The 25,627-nt window shown below is 43.9% G+C and overlaps 1 protein-coding gene across 1 annotated transcript in view; it reads right to left on the bottom strand.

The window, feature by feature from the left end:
* Rftn1 (raftlin, lipid raft linker 1) overlaps positions 1-25,627 on the bottom strand; it is a 202,464-nt gene that overhangs the window by 96,918 nt on the left and 79,919 nt on the right. Inside the window, exon 3 of the mRNA XM_048445475.3 lies at positions 22,270-22,456. Coding sequence (XP_048301432.3) covers positions 22,270-22,456 — 187 coding nt within the window. The remainder of the gene's footprint in view (positions 1-22,269; positions 22,457-25,627) is intronic.

The following is a 25,627-nucleotide window of genomic DNA, read 5'->3' as shown; positions in this document are numbered from 1 at the left end:
CAACAATTCAGACATCTAGCGACCCTTCACTAGCACAATTCAAAGAAGGAAAACACATACACTCTATTACACCCCCCCCCAAAATGACTGGAGTCAACAACCAATGGTCATTAATATCTCTTAATATCAATGGACTCAATTCACCTATAAAGAGGCACAGACTTAGAGATTGGTTATGAAAACAGGATCCAACATTCTGCTGTTTACAAGAAACACACCTCAACCACAAAGACAGACACCTACTCAGAGTAAAGGGTTGGGAAAAGGTTTTCCAAGCAAATGGACCTAAGAAACAAGCGGGTGTGGCCATTCTAATATCTAACAAAATCGACTTCAAACTAAAATCAATCAGAAGAGATGGAGATGGACATTTCATACTCATAACAGGAACAACTCATCAGGAAGAAGTCTCAATCCTGAATATCTATGCCCCTAATGTAAAGGCACACACATATGTAAAAGAAACTCTTCTAGAACTCAAGGCAGTCATCAAACCACACACGCTAATAGTAGGAGACTTCAACACTCCTCTCTCACCAATGGACAGGTCAATCAGACAGAAACCAAACAGAGAATTAAGAGATTTATTGGAGGTATTGAATCAAATGGACTTAACAGACATCTATAGAACACTCCACCCAAATAGGAAAGAATATACCTTCTTCTCTGCAGTTCATGGAACCTTCTCGAAGATTGACCACATACTTGGTAACAAAGCAAACTCCCACAGATACAAAAAAATATTAGTAACCACCTATGTCTTGTCAGACCACCATGGATTAAAATTAGAATTCAACAACAACGCTACCCCCAGGAAGTCAACAAACTCATGGAAGTTGAACAGTCAACTACTAAATCACCCCTGGGTCAGGGACAAAATTAAGAAAGAAATTAAAGTCTTCCTTGAATTTAATGAAAACAAAGACACAACATACTCAAACCTATGGGACACTATGAAAGCAGTGCTAAGAGGAAAGTTCATAGCAATAGGTGCCCAATTAAAGAAAACGGAGAAAGCACACATTGGAGACCTAACAGCACACTTGAAAGCTCTAGAAAAAAAAGAAGCTGATTCACCCAGGAGGAGTAGAAGACTGGAAATAATCAAACTGAGGGCTGAAATCAACAAAATAGAAACACAGAAAACAATCCAAAGAATCAATGAATCAAAAAGCTGGTTCTTGGAGAAAATCAACAAGATTGACAAACCCCTATCCAAACTAATCAAACGGCAGAGAGAGAACTTGCAAATTAATAGGATCAGAAATGAAAAGGGGGATATAACCACAGACACAGAGGAAATTCAGAGAATCATTAGATCTTACTACGAAAGTTTATATGCCACAAAGTTGGAAAATGTAAAAGAAATGGACATTTTTTTAGATAAGTACCATACCAAAGTTGAACCAAGAACAGGTGAACAATCTAAATAGACCTGTTAGTCGCGAAGAATTAGAAGCTGTTATCAGAAATCTCCCTGCCAAAAAAAGCCCAGGACCAGATGGTTTCAATGCAGAATTCTACCAGAACTTCCAGGAAGAGCTAATTCCTATACTCCTTAATGTATTCCATAATATAGAAACAGAAGAGTCATTGCCAAACTCCTTTTATGAAGCTACAGTTACCTTAATACCAAAACCACATAAAGACACAACCAAGAAAGAGAATTACAGGCCAATCTCACTCATGAACATCGACGCAAAAATTCTCAATAAAATCCTGGCAAACCGAATCCAGGAACACATTAGAAAAATTATTCATTATGATCAAGTAGGCTTCATCCCAGAGATGCAGGGTTGGTTCAACATACGCAAATCTATCAATGTAATCCATCATATAAATAAACTGAAAGAAAAAAAACCATATGATCATTTCATTGGATGCTGAAAAAGCATTTGACAAAATCCAACACCCATTTATGATAAAGGTGTTGGAGAGACTGGGGATACAAGGATCATACCTAAATATAATAAAAGCAATATACAGCAAGCCGACAGCTAACATCAAATTGAATGGAGAGAAACTCAAACCCTTTCCACTAAAATCAGGAACACGACAAGGCTGTCCACTCTCTCCATACCTCTTCAATATAGTGCTTGAAGTTCTAGCAATAGCAATAAGACAACATAAGGAGATCAAGGGGATTCGAATTGGAAAGGATGAAGTTAAACTTTCGTTATTTGCTGACGATATGATAGTGTACATAAGTGACCCCAAAAACTCTACCAAAGAACTCCTACAGCTGATAAACACCTTTAGTAACGTTGCAGGATACAAGATCAACTCCAAAAAATCAGTGGCCCTCCTATACACAAAGGATAAAGAAGCTGAGAGGGAAATCAGAGAAACATCACCTTTCACGATAGCCACAAATAGCATAAAATATCTTGGGGTTACTCTAACCAAGGAAGTGAAAGACCTATTTGACAAGAACTTTAAGTCTTTGAAGAAAGAAATTGAGGAGGATACCAGAAAATGGAAAGATCTCCCTTGTTCTTGGATTGGGAGGATCAACATAGTAAAAATGGCAATTCTACCAAAAGCAATCTATAGATTCAATGCAATCCCCATCAAAATTCCAGCAAGCTTCTTCACAGACCTTGAGAAAACAATAATCAAGTTTATATGGCAAAACAAAAAACCCAGGATAGCCAAAACAATCTTATACAATAAAGGAACTTCAGGAGGCATTACCATCCCTGACTTCAAACTCTATTACAGAGCTACAGTATTGAAAACAGCTTGGTATTGGCATAAGAACAGAGAAATCAACCTTTGGAATCGAATAGAAGACCCGGATATTAACCCACAAACCTATGAGCACCTAATTTTTGACAAGGGAGCTAAAGGTATACAATGGAAGAAGGAAAGCATCTTTAACAAATGGTGCTGGCATAACTGGATGTCAACCTGTAGAAGGATGAAAGTAGATCCATACCTATCACCATGCACAAAACTCAGGTCCAAATGGATTAAAGACATCAACATTAATCCGTCCACTTTGAACCTGATAGAAGAGAAAGTGGGAAGTAGTCTACAAGATATAGGCACGGGAGGCCTCTTCCTAAGCAGGACCCCAGCTGCACAGACAATAAGAGAAACAATGAATAAATGGGATTTACTGAAACTGAGAAGCTTCTGTAAAGCAAAGGACACTGTCAGTAAAACAAAAAGGCTGCCTTCTGACTGGGAGAAGATCTTCACCAACCCCTCATCAGACAAAGGTCTGATCTCCAAAATATACAAAGAACTCAAGAAACTAGGCACTAAAACTCTTATTAACCCAATTAAAAAATGGGGTACTGAATTGAACAGAGAATTCACAACAGATGAACTTTGAATGGTCAGAAGACACTTAAGGTCATGCTCAACCTCCTTAGCGATCAGGGAAATGCAAATTAAAACCACTTTGAGATACCATCTTACACCTGTCAGAATAGCTAAAGTCAAAAACACCAATGATAGCCTATGCTGGAGAGGATGTGGGGTGAGAGGAACACTCATCCATTGTTGGTGGGAATGCAAACTTGTGCAGCCACTGTGGAAATCAGTGTGGCGGTTTCTCAGGAAACTGGGAATCAATCTCCCTCAGGACCCAGCAATTCCACTCTTGGGAATATACCCTAGAGATTCCCTAGCACACTACAAAAGCATTTGTTCAACTATGTTCATAGCACCACTATTTGTAATAGCCAGAACCTGGAAGCAGCCTAGGTGCCCCTCAATAGAAGAATAGTTAAAAAAGGTGTGGAACATATACACATTAGAGTTTTACTCAGCGGTAAAAAACAATGACATCTTGAATTTTGCATGCAAATGGATGGAAATAGAAAACGCTTTACTGAGTGAGGTAAGCCAGACCCAAAAAGAGGAACACGGTATGTATTCACTCATAAGTGGATTCTAACCATAATTAAAGGTCTTTGAGCCTATTATTCGTGATCCTAGAGAAGCTAAATAAGAAGATGAACCTGATGAAGATTATTTAGCTATCCACCAGGAGGTAGGAAATAGACAAAAGTTCCAGGTAACCTTAGGTGCATGGGGGGGTGGGAGGGTTGATGGAAGGGGAGAGGGTTAGAGAGAAGGGAGTAGGGGAGGAATGGGGAAAGCTCGGTGGCCTGGGATGGGGGGGGGGAGGGAGGAAGGATGAATATGGGATCAGGGAAGAATATATTTCAACTAAGGGAGTCATTTTAGGGTTTACAGGAGACTTGATTATATATGGGATCCCAGGTCCAAGGAGAGATCCCCCAGATTGTTCTCTGGACAGAGGAGAGGGTGCCTGAATCGGCCGTGGCCCATAACCATACTGATGTATATTTTGCTTATCACCATAGATCCTTCATCTGGCGAAGGACGGCGATAAAGTCGGAGACCCACATTGGAGCACCGGACTGAGCCCCCCGAGGTCCAAATGAGGAGCAGAAGGAGGAAGAACATGTAAAACGAAATCAGTACTGCGAGGGATGCTATCACCCACTGATACAAGGAAACGGATCTAATGAGAGTTTACCAAGGCCAGTTGGACTGGGACTGAACGAGGAGGTGATCTAACCAGATTCTCTGAATGTCGCCGGATTTTCTGAATGTGGCTGGCCCGGAGTCTTTCTGAGAAGCCATTGACAATGTCACTGGGACTAGTTTCCTCTGCATATACTGGATTTTTGGGATCCAGTCTGTTTGGATACTCACCTTCCTGGACCTGGAGGGAGGGGGGACGATCTTTAACTTCCCACAGGGCTTGAAACCCTGACTGACCTTAGGGACAAAGAGGGAGGAGGAGGGGGGGGAGTGGGAGGGTGTTGGGAAGAGGGGCGTAAATGGAAACTTTTATAATTTAATAAAATTACTAAAAAAAAAATTATCCACTATTCCTTTAGGTAAAAGGCACATGACAGAAAGTTAGGATATAATGATGTTTAACAATAAACATGTAACAGATCTCACTTCAGTATCTAAGTAATAGATGTCATACCCTAAGTCATTTCACAGTTTAAATGATTCCCCTTTCCTAAGCCAGGAGGCAGAACTTGAACTTCAGTCACAAAAAGAAGAGAGAGACAGGCATGGTGTAGCTCATCAGCAGGGCCGTTTCTGCTCTTTTTAGAAACAATGATAAGAAACCGAGACAGGAACCAACTCAGGAACCAACTCAGATTGGGGCGCTTCTCTAGCCAGATAAAAAGTTACTAAATGTCAGTTGTCAAAACAAATTTGTTACCTCTGGGAAACAGGAAGAGAGGTTAAGACTCACCCAGCCGAGCCAATCCTTTCTCTTTCCTCCTCCAAAACAACACCAGGTTCAGTTAGAATGACCAGAACAGCTATTTTTGTCTTAAAGAAATGGTGGAGGAAGAAAGGAGCCAGTTTGTATGCTGCTGGCCTTTTGTCAACTTGATACAAGCTAGGATCATCTGAAAGGAGGGAACCTCAGCTGAGAAAACACCTTCATCAGGTTGGCCTGCAGGCAGCTTAGCTAGGGCATTTTCGTGATTAATGACTGATGTGGGAGGGCCCAGCCCACTGTGGATAGTGCCACCCAGGGGTTTGTGTGCCAGGGTTGTGTAAGAGGCAGGCTGATTAAGCAAGGAGAGCAAGCCACGTGTGACTGCCGACACCAAGTCTGATACCGCCCTTAAAGAAAGTCTCAGGGGTGGAGGGATGGCTCAGCAGTTGATAGCATTTCCTGCTCCTGCAGAAGACCTGGGTTTGGTTCCTAGCACCCAGATCTGATAGTCACAGCTGCCAGTAACTCCAGCTCCAGGGGATCTGATGCCTCTGGTCTCTGCAGGCATCTGCACATGCAGAACAGGTATATGCTCATATGTGTGTGCACACATTTATAACATAAAAGTATTAAAAGAAAAAAAAACTTCCTACAGACAGAAGTTATTAGACTTATTTCTACTGCTTAGGATCAGGAAGTATTGCTTAATTAAGGAGCAGATGAGCGGAGTCCTTGAGGCTGCGTAGAAATTAGTCGCAGGACCACAGGCAATGGGAATTAGTGAAATTCTGGCTAGAGGACAGGCACATGGGAACAAGACAGAAACACAAGCCAGTGTGGCAAAGCTCCATGAACATGGAGGGTGCTTGCTACTCAATAGTCATCAGGACCTAGCAGATGCTTGGTTAGAACGAACCTGAGGGAAGGCTGTCTCTTCGGTGGCTAAAGTAAAAGGGAGCAAGGCTGCAAAGAAAACTAGAACTTGCCTTCATCCTGACAGGAAGTTTAAAGACAGTGGCACAGTGTGTGGTGTAGGAAGAATAGTAAGATTTCCAAGGAGAGAGTGGTTAGTGAGAGAGAAATTTTAGGCACATCTTGGCCCTGTCTTCAGTAGGTACAATGTGGGAGGAGAATAAACCATGATGTTCCTATGATGCTTCCAGAATAATCAGAAAAAAAAGATATTCTATGATTCGTATGCTCTATTTTTGCAAAACAGACAAATCTGCAACCATGAAATGAGAGTGCAGGAGTTCAGCTTCCCCAGTACTGAAGGTTTAAAAATTCTTGAGAAGAAAAAAAATGACAAAAAAGGGGAGAAATCCCCATGGATCTTTACTTATCACTATATAGCACAGGGCTTCAGGGCTCAGGGGGAAGGGAGAAGAGAATGAGCCCCCAGGCTGCTGCCTCCTCTGATTCCTCCTGTCTCTGTCAGCGCCTTTGTCAAAAAGGGCTTGGTATCTATAGGAACATTCTGGAAATGATGGCATTGTCACCACACATTCTCAAGAAGCTGTGTGCTGCCAAGTGGGTGCCTGTCACAGGGGAACATCAACACACTACAGTGAGAAAATCTTGCCACACCCTGCCTCAGTCCTTACAGTCAGTGCCGGCTCTGTTAGGTAAGCCACCCAACATCTAACACAAGGCCTTTGCTGTTTGCCTGGAAAGGCCAAATGTAAATGAAAATCCTTCCTCTCAGTGCTCTGGGCTACAGGAAGAAAGGGAACAGCCATAGGAAGAGTCCTGTTCTCTTGGACTCCTACAGGATCTTATGAAACACACACACACACACACACACACACACACACACACACACACACACATGCACACCAATCAGAGAGAGCTAATAGTCATAATAATGCATAATTAACAACATTATCAGGAACAGAACATTGAGTAAAATAAAATATTCCTGATTCGGAAAAAGTTCCACATCTGCACACAGAAATAACAAGGACAGCTACCCATTAGTGATCCTCAAGAGTTTTATGGGCTACAGTCAGTTGAGTGACAGGAAGTCTTGGTTTGCACACAATTACAGCTTCCAAGTTCAAGTCTGCTGCTATTTCTGCTTTTCAAGTTCTTCCCTCCACCTGCCCCACCTAGGACGGGCACAGGACCGCCATGCTCTACATCTATAGCATCCAATGTGGTCACTGCAGAAATGTGTCCCGGGCAACTCAAGAGAGTGGAGTTTTCATTGGAAAGTTTCATCAGCTCCAGGGCTGGAGAAACGGCTCAGGTGTTAAGAGCACTTGCTGCTCTTGCAGGGGTCTGGGCTCCGAGTTCCCAGCACCTATTGGCAGCTTTCAGCCTTCCATAACCCCAGTTCCAGGGGATCTGGCACCCTCTTCTGGACTTCACAGGCCCTACACATAAATGCAGTACACATACACACATGTAGGCTAAACATAAAATAGAGGCAAATTGTTTTCAAAAATTGATTCAAATGTATATTCATGTTAGAAAGACACAGCCTAGCTCCATCCTTAACTTAAATGATGCAGAGCCCATCTGGAGTCTACTGAAATGCAGATTCTCATCCACATCAGTGTAGGCTCTGAGAACCTGGAGTTTCTCAGGAACTCCCAGGAGATGCTGACACTACTGGTCCATGGACCTCACTGAGCAGCAAACCTCCCTCCGGAACCACGAGTCTGACCGTGGGGCTTCCTTTGGGTTCACTGTCTCTACGTGATTTCAACCATACCTCCCTTTCAGGAAAAGCTTGTGTGACCAATGTGTCACTAATGTCCCACATATGCCACAAAGCACACAAGCAAGTTGTTAATCATCGGGAAGATGAGAAACAAGTGGAATGAGCACCATTCTTCGATGACCGTTGGAAGTCTGTATTATCAAGAGCTGACACCTCAAGGCAGGAAAGTCCTCTTGAAGTGAGGCTCCTTGTTAGTACAGTGGAAGGCTGTGTATGCTTCAAACTATCTTTTGGGTAATTCCAAATTTCTTCAAGCTATATCTATCCCAATAGGTCTGGTACTTTAACCTACTCTGTGCCCAACAAAGTTCTTCTGTGGGAGCTGAGGCAGCCGTTTCTATGGTGTCTGGGGATGGGTGATGAGAGCAGCACTGTTATCCTAGTCTGCAACCACCGCACAGGATTTCCAAAGCCATGCGCATATCGTATGAGTCATCTGACATTCTTATATGCATGAATCACTTTGTTCATATTTATCCTATACTCCTTCCCCCAACTATTTTCCACTTCCTGCTGGTCTCTTTCCTCCTTTAATGTTATGTATGTGTATACACATGTATGTGTATATATATGACCAACATGCATAGAAGTGCACATATATGTACATACATAGAATGCATACACACACATTCTGTAACAAGAGAAAACACAAAGGGGTTGGGCATATAACTCAGTGGTTAATCATGTGTACTGCTCTTGGAGAGGATCCTAGTTCAGTTCTCAGTGTCCACATCAGCTGGTTCACAGCTGCCTGTAACTCCGTTTCCAGGGTCTCGTTACCTCTATCCAACACAGGTACCCACACCTTCGCACCCATACACAAATACAGATACATGCAGGTACCCGCACCTACACACCATACACAAATGCAAATACACACAGGTACCCACACCTACGCACCATACACAAATGCAGATACACGCAAGTACCCACTTCTATGCACCATACACAAATACAGATACACGCAGGTACCCACACCTACGCACCATACACAAATGCAAATACACGCAGGTAGCCACACTTACATACCCATACACAAATACAGATACACGCAGGTACCCACAACGATGCACCATACACAAATGCAAATACACGCAGGTATCCACTCCTATGCACCCATATACAAATACAGATACACGCAGGTACCCGCTCCTACGCACCATACACAAATATAGACACATGTATCAGTTAAACTGCTGTGATTAATTATTGATTTTAAGAATAAATATTTTTAAAAAGAGAAAATGAGATATTTTGTCTGTCCTCTCTCACTTTACCATAAAAGGTTATTTTAGTTAAAATATAAATAATTCACAAATAAATTCTGCTGAGGTCTTAGCTGATCTCCTCCTAGACATTTCCAGAGACCCTGTATGGACAGGATGAGCAGGTAGCCTCTGACATCCATACCAAGTCAGGCCTCCTTCAATCTAAACATCACCCAAGTGAGTGACCAGGACTCCGGCTCTCTCCTGACTTTCCCTGAAAAGGACTACCATGGTCTCTGCTCTCCCGTGGTTCTCCATGTGTGTCTTCCACACGTCACTAACTACTGACCCAGCACAGTACACAGACTTCTCAAAATGACTTCAAAGCTCCAAGTAATTTACTTCTAACAACAATATTGAACCCTGTGTTCCTGAAAATATAGGGTGAAAATTAATCTCAAATTACTATGTTAATGTAATTACAGTTTCAAGAGGTTTTATGGTGAACTGTAGAAAATTATTTTAGGTTTCATACAGAAAAATAATGTGCAAAAGTGACCATGATCATGAAGAATAGTTTTTTTATTACAATACATGCTACAAATTAATTGTAGTAATTTATATGATATAGGGGTTGGGGATATAAGCCAGCTGGTAGAGGATGTGTTTAGCAAGTGTGAGGCCCTCAGTCTGATCCCCAACAAGGGAAAAAGATAATGCAAAACCAATAAATTAAGCAAAGAAACAAAGAATCATGGCTCAGGAGGTATGAGCAGTTGCTGCTCTTCCAGAGGACATAAGTTCAGTTCCCAGCACTTATATTATGAGTTCACACCACTGTAACCAGCTCCAAGGGCTCTGATGCTATCTTCTGGCGTCCACAGGCACCTGTACTCACACACATGTACACACACACACACACACATGTACACACACACGAACACACTTAAACATAAATCTTTTTTAAAAAATCAAGAACAAATTAAGGCATATATAAAAAGCCTAATCATAATGAACATGCCATTTCATTTGGTGGCAAAATTAGGTTAGTATAATAAACTTTTCTGGCAAAGATGGCTTCCTGGGAAAGAGGGAAGTTAGAGGCTTGCCTTGCACACTAATTCTAATTTAGGCATTCTCAACAGGAAGCAGTTTTCTCATCGGCAGGTGTCTGGCCATGTCTGGAGGCACTTGTGACTGCTACAGACATGGGATGGGAAGAGTCACATATGTAAATGCCAAGAATGCACAGTGAGGCAGTCTTCATGGTCTATGTGCACCAAGATGCAATGCGCAAGGACTGCATAGTAAGCAAACCGCTATGATGATTATTGCCAAAGATGGTTAAGTCATATTAAGAAACTCCTGCAAACACACCAATCTTCTTTACTAGGCAAATAGGTTATTCTTCTCCAGTAAGATATAGGTTAATGTGCATAGCAATTTGTGGACTTAAGCAACAACTGGCTTAAGAAGGAACATGCCAAGAACACAGGTATGTTTATAAACTTCCCTCTTTAGAGATGATCTCACCTTCTCTCTAAAAGAAAGCTACCGATTCAGAAGTCACAGAAGGCCCCTCACCAACACATTTCATTCTGAGAGAGTGGAGAGAAAACGGTGTACTTGTGGCCACAGAACAGCCAGAAAAAGAGCACCCTGGAGCTCCAAAGTTCTGCGTGCATACCAGCCTGGGGAGGGGCGTGGCCTCTGCTCTCATACTCCCTCTGCAGAGACAGCGATGCTACAGACCCAGGGGGATCCCTGCGATGCTGACACCCCCGTGAGCTCCAGGGCCTGTGAGGCCAAAGCTGCTGTATTTCTACACCAGGAGTCTTGGTACTCTCCCCACAAGACCCCCACCCAAGCCTCTCCACTTCTGCAAAGGCGTTAATAAGTGCTGCTTCGCTTTTCTGGAATATAAAGTGGGAGGTTGGTAATTAGAGAAAATAATAGTGTCTTTCTGCTACAGATGGACTAAGTCCGAAACCTCAGCTGAACACATAACAATGTCTTCAACCAATACTATAACAAAAACAACCATCATGGGGACATAGTGAGAATTAATTATGATACTTAATACATACAGCAGCACCGTAGCAGAGGACTCTCAGAAACAGGTGTTGTATGAATACAAGTTTCTAAATTGGAATTTGAAGTCTTTGTAGTGTTGTTAAGTTCCAGCTCATGCTGGATGAATAGGAAGCAAATGGAATGATGAACCTCACTAGATCATATTTATAGCATTTATGTCTATGTAAAAATGGTTTTATCTTTCAGCCATTTAAAGTATTATAGAAAACACGTGCACAGATTAGAGAGATAATCATTACATCAAGATCTACAGAACATGGAGACACTAATAATGTCCTCTGATGCGTCTAAAAGTTATTTCTCATCTGTGTCTTACTGTATTCTTATTGAAAATGTAAAATTTAATTAGTACTGGTGTGTTCCATGTCCTACTGCTGGTAACGTCCATCCAACTGGCAAAAATATGCCAGAAAGATTTAAAGTAAGACTACCTGAATTTTTAAATTTAGTACAGATAAAACATATAAATCCAAAAATCTAACACTTTAATAAAATTATATGCAACTGAGTTACCTGTTCTGTATGCTTATAGCCTTAGAAACTGTGTCTCGGTGTCCCCTCTGGGACCCTTACTATGCCATAGAATAAATTTCCCTCCTAAAGAATGCATTGTTTGAAGAGTGCATGCCTGTGTAGGAGGACGGGGCCTTATTTTATTTAAAAACAAACACAGACACTTCGGGGTACCGTAGTATTCATATATATTTTAACATCAACAGGAAACTTGAAGAAATGCATCTCTCATCTTTGTGGAAGCTACCTGCCTACTCTTCTTTGCCATTCCGGAATACCTGTGGGGAAAGACTGTAAACCACGCGAATGCTAATTTGAAAAAAAATAAAAATAAGAACTATTGGAAGGACACAGGCAATCATAGCCAGCTCTGAGACCGGGGGAAATGAATCCCCACACAAACAAAGCACGTCTCTTCTATTTTCTCCACTTTGGAGGAAGAGAATGAAAAAGTGAGGAAGACGTTTAGGAGTGTGGATTGGAAAGAACTCTCCCCCGGAGAGCATGGCTTGATACTGGCGTATTAGGGAAAGTGCAAACACAATAATTAACAAGGAATCCTGAGACTTCAGCACACCAGAAAGGGTGTTGGCTCCTGAAGGAACCGGGAAATAAGAAGAATAAATTAGAGCAGGCTGGGTGACACCGAGCAGCTCCCGAGGGTCGTGCAGGGCAATGGGGAGTTAATCAGCTTTGACACATACCTTGGGAAGCAAGGGAACCAGTGGGCACCCTTCCTATTTCTGAATCCACATAATGAACTCCACACTGAGCAGACAGCTGCTTATTTATTCTCTGCTCAGATTCAAGAACCAAGCTTCTAGCCTCTCTTCCTGGGTTTCTCTGCTCTCTGGAAGCAAGCCTGCTGCTGTGGCTCCCCGTCACAGTAACATGTGTCAATCACCCGCAGGCCCACTGTGTGGGATTCCAGCAACCAGCTAGCTCCAGGCTGATGCCCAGTATGAACATTTCCTAGGGTACGCTATTATAGGTGCTTTCACCCTCTGTGTATTCTCCTGAATTATGAACCCTCTTTCTAGAAGCCCTAGAATTCTCCCAAGAGTTAAAGTAAGAATTCTCCCAAGAGTTAAAGTAATTGGTAAAAAATTAGAGACGAAGAGAGATGAGCCCACTTACAGGGGACACTTGCAACTGTAATTTTTAAAAGCATTTTCCTTATAACTCCAATATAATTCTGCACTTTTCCAACTTTGCCCTTTCCAAATGCCAAAGAAAATGTTCCTGTTATCTTGCGGGCCATAGAAAAGGCAACACAATGCATTCATGCTTCCCTTAAGGTCCACAAAGAGTTCCCTCCCGTTGAAAGGCACCCTTTAGATGGCTCCTTACAGAGTGAAAAATAACACACGAACGCTCTGTGGAAAATCACTGTTATTTCTGTCCATGAAAGGTAGGGTGTGTGTGTGTGTGTGTGTGTGTGTGTGTGTCTGTGTGTCTGTGAGCATGCGCGTGTGTCCATGCTGTGTGGCTTTATTATCAAGATGTCCTCCACTATTGGAAAATTAGTAAGCCAAGCTTAGAGCCATTTGCAATGAACGTAGGAATCTTCGGTGAATAACTGTAGACAAAATCCAAGGTATGATTTTAATAATTGAATCTTTTTTTTTTTCTTTTTTTTTTTTTTTTTTGTGGACAAGGTTTCTCTGTAGCTTTGGTGCCTGTCCTAGAATTAGCTCTTGTAGACCAGGCTGGCCTCGAACTCACAGAGATCCACCTGACTCTGCCTCCCGTGTGCTGGGATTAAAGGTGTGCACCACCACCGCCCAGCAATATTTGAATCTTTTTAAAATTAATTATTGCATATTTTTATTTTATGTAGATGAGCATTTTCCTTGCATGTATGTAAGTCTGATGGCAAAAGAGGGTGCTGGATGCCCTGGAACTGAAGTTTAAGGTGGTTTCCAGTTGATACAGGGAAGCTGGGAACCAAATCTGGGCTTCCTACAGGAGCAGCAAGTGCTTTTAGCTGCGGAGTCACCTTACCAGCCTTGGTTGTTCTTTAAACAACAATAAGAAAAAGATTCATTTATAAATTTTTACTTAAGTGTATGCCACTTGTATGCAGGTACCACTGAAAGTCAGAAGAGGACATGGGATCCCCTAGAACTCGTGTTACAAGTGGCTGTAGGTCACTCAGTAAGGGTGCTGGGAACCTTCTTCTGGAAGGACAGTCAGTCAGTGCTCTTAACCACTGAGCCACCTCACTAGTCCTGTGGGCAGAGTTTTATTTGACTCTATTTAATGAAAACTAAGGGGCAATGCTTGCTAGCACTCAAAGAAATGAAGAGACTGCAAAGATGGGGGAGATTCAGCAAGGAGAAAGGGAGGCAGCCAACACGTAAAAGACAGACATCTGAGAAACCCAAAGTCCACAACCCACGAAAGAGAGAGCAGGCCCCAGCAGGTACATGATCAACACACCACAGTAACACAGCACACATACCTCCGTGGACCCAGGAGAGCAGCCAGAAGAGCGGGTTAAAGGCCACATTTGAAAGAGAAAAGTTTTCATGTAAAACCCCAAACTTCTGGCTTTTCTTGGAAAAAAGTATGTATCCAAGAAACGGCAATGAGAACCCGGAGCACGGCACCAGGTCGCTGGTTCCCCCAGTCCTCACCCTGAGGAGCTGCACCCTAGAGACAACTGCATAGGCAAGCCTTGTCTTAGACGGAAGGAAGAGCTGCCAGAATTTTAGACTCTGGCCCAAGAAGAGAAACTACGAGTGAGGCCCAAATGTTGACTGAGATTTGCTTTTCCTGGAAACTACACAGCAAAAAGCCAAAAGGAAGGCGTTTCTCAGTATCACTTGACATGGGGTGGCTGCAGTTGACTGGTTCAGGAATCTGCATGACTTGTTAAGTACTTGGAAGGACAGACAGCTTGTTGATGGGGTCTGTCTTAGTTAGGGTTTCTATTGCTGCAATGAAACACCATGAGTAAAAAGCAAGTTGAGGAGGAAAGGGTTTATTTGGCTCACACTTCCACACTGCTCTTCATTACTGAAGGAAGTCAGGACGGGAACTCAAACAGGGCAGGATTCTGGAAGCAGGAGTTCATGCAAAAGCCATGAAGTGTTGCTGCTTGCTGGCTTGCTCAACTTGCTTACTTACAGAACCCAAGAGGACCCAGGACCCAGAGGTGGCCCCACCCACAATGGGCTGGGCCCTCCCTCACTGATCACTAGTTGAGAACACTCCTTCCAGCTGGATCTATCTCATGGAGGCATTTCCTCAGCTGAGGCTCCTTCTTCTCTGATGACTCTAGTTTGTGTCAGGTTGACACAAAACCAGCCAGAGCAGGATCTGAGAGGAAAAATGTCTCAGATTCCATTATGTGAAATCACTTACTAGAGATTTCAACAACCAACTGCACCTTTAAAAAGGATTATTAGAGCAGCCTGGTAGAGGGAGAGCATGGCAGTCTTGGCTGAACCAGCAGATGGAACAGTAGCCAATCCTTATGGATGCTAGGCATAGCTTCTAGAGGCCTCCCCCAGCCTTGCTCCAGCTCCGGGTCTCCAGACTTCCATCTTTGCTCCATGGGCCAAACTATGCATTCCCAGGCTTCAGGCTGTCCTGGGCCAGACTCCATGCCTGGAAGGCCCTAACCACTAGGACTCTCTCTATTCAAATCCACCCATCTCTCCAGATACAGAGCTAATGAAGAGTGCTCGACCTCCATTTCAAAGACTCTCCCATTGACACACTTCCGTCAAAGATGCAAACCAAGCCCTAAGTGCTAGTTTGACATGACTATCACTGTATGTACAGTTCACAGCCCACGAAAGGGAGGCTTCTGAAGGCCTAGAGGGAGTCTCTTTAGGTCATCTGTGTCCAGTAAAATTACCCAACACACATTTATCTTAGAAATGTCATTGCTAAGGACATTCGTTCCATAAAACAAGGTCGATTATCTTAGTCAACAGGCAGGTGGGCCACAGAAAGCCTCCAAAAGGAAGAAGGGAGCTGCTGGTCCCAGCCTTAGTTCCCACAGATGCCTTCCTACTGACAAGCACCTCGCCATCCTAGAAAGGACTGCACTGTAAAACCAACCAGCTCAGGTTTGATAAGGGCTTCCCAGCAGGGAAACAGTAGTCCAATCTCGGCAGAACTGCATTTCGTGGGGACCCACAAAGGTTGCCAAGGGCAATTTTGACTAGGTGCATGTTGTGTTGTTTGTAGCTGCTTTAGTTCTTCTGTGAGTCTCATTCCCTAGGCCATAGGGCACCTACCCACCATGACCAGGTCCTGTGCCAGATTAGGCCTTACTCTAGCAAACCTAGGTCCAACCCATAAGTGACAGAAACCCCATTGGCACGGTGAACTAGCTCAAAACTAGCTCTGCTGTGAAGAACAATCCGGCGTCTGGGAACTGGAGCATCAGAGTGCCTTTCCCCATCTACAACTGCAAAACCACCTGGAACTAACTCCACACTCATAAAACAAAGACATGACATTTTAATAACCTATTTTCCTCAGCCTCCAAGTTATAAGATTTTTGGCAATTCATTCTAATGAAAACTGCACAGAAAAAAAAAAAAAAGAGTAACTTATCTACATCCAGACGCCAGGCAAAGTGAACTATATTGCACATTAAAACCAACTAAGTGGGACTGAAGAGGGCAGGGGAGAGGCAGGGGGGGAGGGGAGCAGAGAAAAATGTAGAGCTCAATATATATATATATATATATATATATATAACCACTAAGTGGTCTTCAGAAAGAACTAAGGAAGGAAGGCACAAAGTCTTTTCACATATTCAAGATTACATGTTCAGCTATTTATGCCGGAGTCACTTTCCCAAGCAACTGACTTTGATTGAATTCAACAAACTCAGCTGAAGGATGATCAGCACAGGGATGCAGTTTGACACGATTTCCAGAAGGAAAGATCCGACAGTGTTTTGTGGATTTCGGTGAAATCTGTCACACTACCGGTAGGGTTCAGAGGCACTGTCACTGCTGACGGCTGCCTTTTGTGGAACTCGCTAACAATTTCAGTTCGTCAAGATGTTTTCCAGTTACCCAAACGGCACGGCGGAGTTTTCCTTCTGAGACTTCCACAAGCGATGCCCACCTCATGCTCAGTATTCCTGCGCGGCTCAGCAAGATGGCTCAGAAGGGAAGGCTGCCAAGCCTGACAGCGTGAGTCCTGAGACCCACACGGTGGAAGACAGGATTGACTCCTTCAAGCGGTCTTCTGGCCTCCACGCGCACACAAAATATAAACACACAATTTTAAAATGTCTAAGGAAATAAGGCCTAGGTTAAAATAAAATTTCTCTTTCAGTAGTAACATGACAGATATGCCATGAGTAATTTCTCAACCAGACAGTTGGTCCCCGGAAAGCACGTGCTGTATCTACCGGAGCCCTCTACCTTCCCCAGGTACAGTTCCTGGGACAATGTGTTAAGGAGAACATGGGGCTCCTGTTTTATCATGCTTTGCAGCTAATCTGTGTTTTACAAATCCAGAGGTTTGTCGCAACTGTACTGAGCCTGTCTACTGGCATCGTCTTCTTAAAAGCTTATATGATCATTAGCATTGTTTATCAATAAACTACTTTTTAAATTAAGGTGTGTGCATTTTTTTTAAAAAACATAACGCTACCACATACTTAATAAGAATATAATACAAGGTAGAGACAGCTGCTATATGCACTAGGAAACAAAGAAAAACTGTGATTTGCTTTATTTATAATGTCTGTTTGTTATGATGGCCTAGAAATAAACAAACAATACCTATGATATTCTTACAACCTTAATAGATGTTTGTAGATGGATGGGGAGCTGGCTAGATGGATGGATGGATGGATGGGGGACGGATAGATGGGGATGGACATAAGCTTGAATCAAGCTGGGTTTCTGCTTGTTTGTTTGCTTGTTTATAATGGTGTATACCCCAAAGTCTGGCTAGTTGCCAAAAACTTTGTGTGCATGGCTCAAATGCTGCAGATTTACCAAGCTTCAAGTAGTGGCTCTGTGGGGTTTTTTGCCAGTACACTTCATTTGGATGCAGAGTAGAGCAGGCAGTTTTCCTAAATCTGTCATTGTGCCCTACTTGAGAAATATTAGCTAGGACTCATTCACTCCCTTTTCCAGAGCTAAATAATTTCACTTAACAGTATTTATGGCTGTCAGACATTGGCAGTCTTTGCTAAAAGTGTGGCTTTATCTGTTCATGTTAAAAATTAATCATGTAAGCTTTCTTCTGTTTTTCTTTCTTCAATTACCTGCTGATACAGAGCTTCGAAAATTTTTCGTTTGCTTGCCTGCTTGTTTGCTTGTGTGTGTGTGTGTGTGTGTGTGTGTGTGTGTGTGTGTGTGTGTGGTGGGGGGAGGGTCCCTGATGCAGAAACACAGTAATTGCACAGGAGACAAAAGCACCTTTAAGAGTGTTACTTATGACCCTGCTTCAGCCTTCACCTCTTCCTGTCCAATACTGCTCAGGATGGAAACAGGGATCCACTGGCCATGCCTCCTCCCGCCCAATACCACTCAGGATGGAAATAGGGATCCACTGGCCATGCTTCCTTTATTTCACTTGGTGCATTGTCAGATTCTTTGGTAGCTTTCTTAAAAGAAAAACAGTTCCAAAGACTCATCACAAAGGTTTCTGGTCCTCAGTTGACCCAGAAGATGGAGTGTGCGTTAGACCCAATGGGACCGTGGACTGGGCATGCTGGGGCAGAGAATGAACGCCAGCCACAGTCACTGTCACCTTCTCCTCTGGAAGATGCTCCCAAACACCAGTGTCTTGATCTTCAGAACTTTAGTTTCTTCTTCCCTTTCTAACCCTCTGGCTGTCTTGGCTGGCTTATAAGGGACAAAATAGGGATCCGGTTTGCTCTTAAACTGTGGCATCATCACCCAGTTCATCTGATCATGTGACTAAATATGCCTTGCAAGTCATCAATTACAACTCTCTCATTGTGTCAAGTATACAATGGAAGGCTCAGAAAGTTCCACTGATGCTCCCCGGCACTGTAGCCCTTCCCAGAGACCACATGCAACTCGGAACATGGGCCCTCCACCCAGGAGCCTTGGGCCCTGCCCCAGACAGAAGAACAGTAAACCCTAACTGTGTGGGTGATATATAAGGATGAATCAGGACCTTTCCACCCTTGCTACTCAAAGTGTGGTCCACGGAGCAATGGTGTCAGCATCATTTGGGACCACACTGGAGATGCAGCATCTCAGGCCTGACTTCAGACATGCTGAACCAGAATGTTCTTTGGAGACCTGCAGACAAATTAGCTTGGGAGTGCTACTCCGGTTGTAAGAAGAGGAAGAGGCATATCTTCGTATTTGCTCTAGTGCATTTGTAAACACACACTTCATCCAGGCCCTGTGCTAGCATCACTGCCCACAGCAGAACACACAGAGGCCACCCTACAACTTGACCCCAGTGCAGGCAGAAGTTTCTGTCCCACAGCGGATCAGTCCCAAAGAAACACACAGAGGCGTATATTAATTATAAACTGCTTGGCCTATAAGCTCTAGCTTATTATTAACTAGGTCTTACAACTTACAACTTAAAATAGCCCATAGTTCTTGCCTATGTTTAACCACATGGCTTGGTACCTTTTCTCCGTGCAGCATTTTCATCTTGCTTCCTCTGCTTCTGGCTGGTGACTGACTCTCTGCCTTTCCTCTTCCCAGAATTTTCCTAGTCTGATCACCCCGCCTATACTTCCTGCCTAGCTAGTGGCCAGTAAGCATTTTATTAAACTAATATGCGTGGCAAATCTTTACAGTGTACAAGAGCATTCTCCCACAGCATCCCAGATGCACGTCTCCTCTAAACACCAAGACTGGACCAGCCTGATAAGAAGCGTCGCTGAAGCTTGGCTATGCTTATGCAACATGTGGTGAATTTGCTTTGTTTATTCCCTACCAAAATTTTGTTTTCCCTGAAGGCTGGTGGCTAAAATGGGAGGATAGTGGAGAATGAAAGCCCTTCCCCTGAGAGCATCTAGAGCTAAGGAAGGCATGGGAGTTGGTGTCCTACTGTGAAAGGGTAAAGGTTGCTCTGGTCTCAGCTGGAATCCATCTTTGATTTCACCTGAAACTGAGCCTTCCTTTTTCGACCCCACCCCACCTGCTGTGAAAAGTCCCAACTTTCCCTACCCTTGCCTTGAAAGTGACTAACCCTGTTCTAGAAACTCTGAGTCAAAATAACCAAGCTAACTGCTTGTTCTTGATTTCTGTTAAGCTGCTTGCTTGCTTTACTCCCTGCTGCAACTGCCAAGTAGGATGCAGTTTTTCTGTGTTTTTTGTTTGTTTGTTGTTTTTTTTTTTTGTCTTTAGAAGCTTGTTGTAAAACGCATTTGAGGCTGCTGTGTGGAAGAGTTTCTCTCCAGGCAGTTGCTGGAAGCTTAATACAGACTCTCAGTTTGGACTGTGGTCGTGCCGCATGTCTCTGGGTCTCTACCCTGCAAAACTAGGAGGAAGTCAGGGTTCCTATTTCATGAGCCGATGATGTAGACAAAATTATAGTTATCATATGTGGCACACAAAGCTGTTGACATTGTATGAATATCTTGTGTGTCTGTGTAAATTAAAACCACCATGGTCCCCAGAATAATTTCCTCAAGTGATTACACCAGATATTGATCCACAGCCAATGGACAAAAAGAAGCAAGTATGAAAACATAGACAGACACTGCATGGTGTTCCCTTACAAAGCACACAGGGACCCCAGGACCATCACACAAACAAGCTCCACCTTAGGGCCCAGAGCCTGAGAACCTGCTATGAAATAAAGAGAAGTCCATCTTGGCATGTCACCTCATGCCCACAGGTGTCCCTTGTGACTATGTTAGGTCAATGCAGAGTCACCACAAAGTGACTTTTAAAAGGCGAGCATGACTTGTCTACTCCCTTTACTTTAAAACATGAGTCTTGCTGCCCATTCCTTCCAAGACTGCTGGCCAGAGGCTAAATCCAATTTCCTTTCTCAAACTTCAATTTATTTATGTATGTATTCACTAAGCTGAAGTCTCTTATAACAGAGATTGGCCTGTAACAGAGATTGGGACTCACTGTGTAGCTGAGGCTAGACTTTAACTCCTGACCTTCCTGCTTTCACCTTCCAAGAGAGGGAATCACAGCATCCACCACCATACCTAGCTTCAAATTTTAGTATTATAAAAGTAACTATACCTATTGTACTTTCTGCTTTTATCATTTTTAAAAGGATTTTAAATGAGTAAGTATTGCTCCTTTTGAAAAACTAAGTCTATCTCTTTTCCCACTTAGGCAGAAGTCAAAATGTAAAAGTAATACTCAGCTGGACAAACTAGCCTGAACTCATCCTCCAGGCATCTACAAAGTTAAAACCACCACCAGTCCATGACAGTACGGAATGTGGGGCGGGAGGTGGGGGGTGTGGGGCGGGAGGTGGGGTGTGGGGTGGGAGGTGGGGAGTATGGGGTGGGAGGTGGGGGGTGTGGGGCGGGAGGTGGGGGGTGTGGGGCAGGAGGTGGGGGGTGTGAAGTGGGAGTGTGTGGGGTGGGAGGTGGGGTGTGGGGTGGGAGGTGGGGTGGGAGGTGGGGAGTATGGGGTGGGAGGTGGGGGATGTGGGGAGGGAGGTGGGGGATGAGAGGTGGAAGCTGGGGGATGTGGGGAGGGAGGTGTGGGGTATGGGGTGGGAGATGAAGGATGTGGGGAGAAAGGTGGGGATGTGAAGCGGGAGGTGGGGGGTGTGGGGTGGGAGATATGGGGTGTGGGGTGGGAGATATGGGGTGTGGGGTGGGAGGTGGGGAGTGTGTGGGGTGGGAGGTAAGGGATGTGGGGAGGGAGGTGGGGTGTGGAGTGGGAGTGTGTGGGGTGGGAGGTGGGCAATGTGGGGTGGGCGATGGGGAATGTAGGGTTTGGAGTGTAGGATAGTTAGTGTGGGTGTTGGGTGGGAGGTGAGGGGTGTGGGGTGGGAGTGTGGGGTTGCAGTGTGGAGTGGGAAGTGTGGGGTGTGGAGTGGGAGATGGGGGTGTGGGGCAGAAGGTATGGGGTGGGAGGTATGGGGTAGGAGTGGGGTTGAGGGCAGGAAGTGTGGGGTTTGGGGCGGGAGGTGGGGTGGGAGACATGTTTTCTTCAGAGGTGATGGACAAAACTTCTTGTGAATTCAAAATTTTGAAGTATTTCTAAACTTTGGTGGGAAACATTGAGCCTGTATAAAGCCTTTAATAAAATGTTGTTTCTAACCCTGGCTTTTCAGATTAATGTTTTTATTATGTTTTTACTGGCTGTGTGATTCTGGGAGCATGCTTCTTCCGAGAAGACACTGTTCTAGCTGAGTTTCACCCATGAACTAAAGGAGAGGATAAGAACTTGAACTCTGCTTGCAGCTGGACATGGCATTTGTTTCTTGCCATGGAACATCTCTCTGGTTGTCCCTTTTGGCAAGGCCCTAGTGGTGACACACAAACCCACCCCGTCCTCCCTCCATACAGCATGGTGCCGACATTGCTGGCTCCTTACCTGCTGGTTTTCTTGACCAGGATGGCCCTAAAGATGTGCTCAAGGAATCTCTTCTCTTGCCTGTTCGTCGGCTGCACAAAGGGGTGCAGGGCAGCCAGGGAGAAGCCTTGCTGGTACAGTTCCAGGAGCTGGGCTGGCAGGTCCCGCAGAGAGGCTAGCCTCACAGCCGAGGACCGCGGCAGCTCCGCTACAGTGGGGAAAGAGAGGGAGAGGCTGATCAGAGACCAGTCACCACTGTCATCCAAACCCTGGGAAGAACCTTCTGGGTCACTTCTTCCCACATAAGCCTTCCACAGACTTTATAAACAGCCATCTTCTCCCACTTCATCCAAAGACATCAGTAGAAGAAAGCTCTCTAAACTGCTGAGCCTTCTCTCCAGTTAATATGAGCAGGGCAGACAAGGTCTAAAAGTCATTGGTGCGAACTTGTATGCAGCGGGAAGTCTACATCCAAGCACTCTGCCTCACTCTTTCCCTAGAGGCAATGGCTATGATCTATTTTTGGATATGTAATGACAACTGCTAATCCATCCATGGTAGGCCTGCCTATCTATCCCTTTTATACAAACATCAGAACAACCTTATACACCGTCATACACCTGTTCTGTGCGCTACAAAGTGATCCATAAGGAAAGTACCTTGATAGGTGGGCACGGTGTTCACAATTGGTTTCATTTGTTTCAGTGACATGAGGCTCACTCTGTAGACCAGGCTGGCCTCAAAATCTAAGGGATCTTCCTGCCTCAGGCTCCCAGGTGCACAGAGCACTTCCTGGTTTATTTCTTATAGATCAACTTATATGTTACATCATTGATTATAAAAGCTTTTGTTTCTATATGGCTTTAACAAAAACATCATTCCTACAAGATTTCACATGCATACACATATAGAAAGTACATTTCTAAAGCTGGGTTACAGTGCATGCTTGTAATCTCTGAACTCTGGAAGCCAAGGCAGTGGGGTTGGGAATTCAAGGCCAGAATGGGGGACACAGTGAGACCATATCTCAAAATATACAAGCAAAAGACATGAAAGTACTGAGTAACAGACTATAACATGTTCAGACATTGCCAGATCTTTTATAAAGAATTATGGATTTGCTTCTCATTGGTAATATATAAAAGTTTCTTTCCCATGTCCTGGAAAATCTCATAATAAGAAAAGGAGAAGGGAAAAACTTCCTGTGTGGTGGCAATCTATACCTTCTGTGCAATTTGTAGCTTCTCTTACTAAACACTCCATCACTTGTACAACTAGGACTGGACACACAGGAGCAGATGAATCACAGCCACACAGCGGGGCCAAGACAGTCACTTAGTCATCCCAGTAGTGAGGAGCACAGAGCCACCCTCACTGAAGGGGCCTCTCACTGTAGAGGTATCTACATGGGATCTGACATGACTATCCCATGAAATCCTGTTGCATGTAGAGGGTTCTGACATGGCTATCCAGTGAGACACTGTCACGTGTAGAGGGTTCTGACATGGCTATCCAGTGAGACACTGTCATGTGTAGAGGGTTCTGAAATGACTATCCCATGAGATCCTGTCACATGTAGAGGGTTCTGACACGGCTATCCTGTGAGACACTGTCTTTGAGTTTGTAGATTCCTCCTCATGGACATCCTGCACATCTTGGCTTTCTCCTCCCTCTGCACGGCACCTTCAGGGCATGGCACTTGGACAACACGGACCCACCAACAGCCCCTACTGCATCCCTGCTACAGAAACGGACCTCCCTTGGCTTATTTCCTCGATTCCTAATCTGTCATGACACATTTGAGCAGCCCACAATGGTCAGGGGCTTCGTCTCATACCCTGCTACTTAACAAGACCCCGATTTCAAACTGAAATAAGCAATTCAGAATATCAGTAGGCAGCCTGGAAGATGACAAAGACCCAATACTTGTGAGTGCAGACCACAAGCAATGATGATGTAGAAAACAAATACTCCCACCGTGGGAAATACATACCGAGACACGCACAAAGAAAGTGTGGTGTCTTACAGTTACTTTAAAATTCACAAACAGAAGTCCAGCTAAACCTACTGGACCTGGCGATGGAACTATGTATGATAGCCCCCATGTCATGCTTTCTTTGTTTTTATAAAAGATCAACATTTTTTAAAATAAAATGAGAAATAGTGTAGAAAATTAATGATTTAAAAGAGGATTTATGGGCAAAGCTATTTCCAACAATGTCATTTGAAAAGCAAGAACGTGGAACCAAAGAGTTCTTCATAAACTAGTTGAAGACTAGTTAATGCTGGGCTCAAGTGGTGAAGCCCCAGAAGAGTAAAAGGTGAAGGCAAGAGTGTCAGATGCTGACGGGAAAGTGTCCACGGTGCACCACTGTATTTAAAACGGAGGTGCCTGTCAGTGTGCGGTTGCTCTTCTATTAAAAACATAGATGAGGGACAGTAATATTTCTCTAGACACTGACAGTGGAGCAGAGTACAATGGAGAGCCGGGCAGAAGGGCTGGGTATTTACTACACTTTCAGAACTACTATGATCTGCACAGACTATTTCAGAAAAGGATTTATAAGCCATTTGCACTGTTCTCTTTACCCATAAATGAAATACTACTTTAAAGTTTTAATGACTTTTTAAGTTAATGTTTTATGTTGCCCAGGATTAGAACCCAGTGCCTGTGCACACTAGGTAAGTGCTTTTAGCTGAGTGCAGTTTTTAGCACTTTTTTTTTTAAACAGCCACAGTCCTCTAATTTATTACTTTAAAAACAAGGTTTACAACAAGACCTAGGGTCCTTAGGAATACCACACAGCACCAGAGCTCTCCCTTCCGTACACCACGGGAAAAACGTGGAGGGAAACTCATCCCTAACCGACTGCCGTGAGCCTCCAGGCTCCTGGCAAAAACTCGAGTCTCCAGCCTCGGGCTGGAACTATGGTATCTGCAACTACCCGTGTAAATCACCACTCCCTGCTCAATGACAGAGTCCCATGGTCCTCACTAGCAGTTCACCACAGCCATGTGACTATAATAAAGTTCTGTCTCCCGTCAAATAGTGGTTATAAAATTCAGATGGGGTGGCAATGGTGTGTGCATGTAATCAACGAAGCCCAAGCAGTCACGTTCAGAATGGGTGGAGGCCTGGCAGGGGGAGCTGGCAGATGGGATAATGATGACACTAAGGGACTCGGGCCATTAGATTCTTCTCCATCCCCACCTAACTCCTGACCCTTCACATTCCCAAATCAGTGCACTAAAAATATTAGTCTTAGAGCTGAAAGCTTCCTGAATAAAATATAACACCCTTAAAATTTTTCTTAAAATCTAACACGTCTATCTGTCAAAAGTCAATAATTTTATGACTTTAATTTTGGTAAGTCAGAAT

Source organism: Myodes glareolus, chromosome 18, assembly GCF_982192425.1.
Source record: "Myodes glareolus chromosome 18, mMyoGla1.1, whole genome shotgun sequence".
NCBI classification, from domain to species: Eukaryota; Metazoa; Chordata; class Mammalia; order Rodentia; family Cricetidae; genus Myodes; species Myodes glareolus.
The sequence above is the reverse complement of the archived record's forward strand: the minus strand, read 5'-3'. Positions and strand labels throughout refer to the sequence as shown.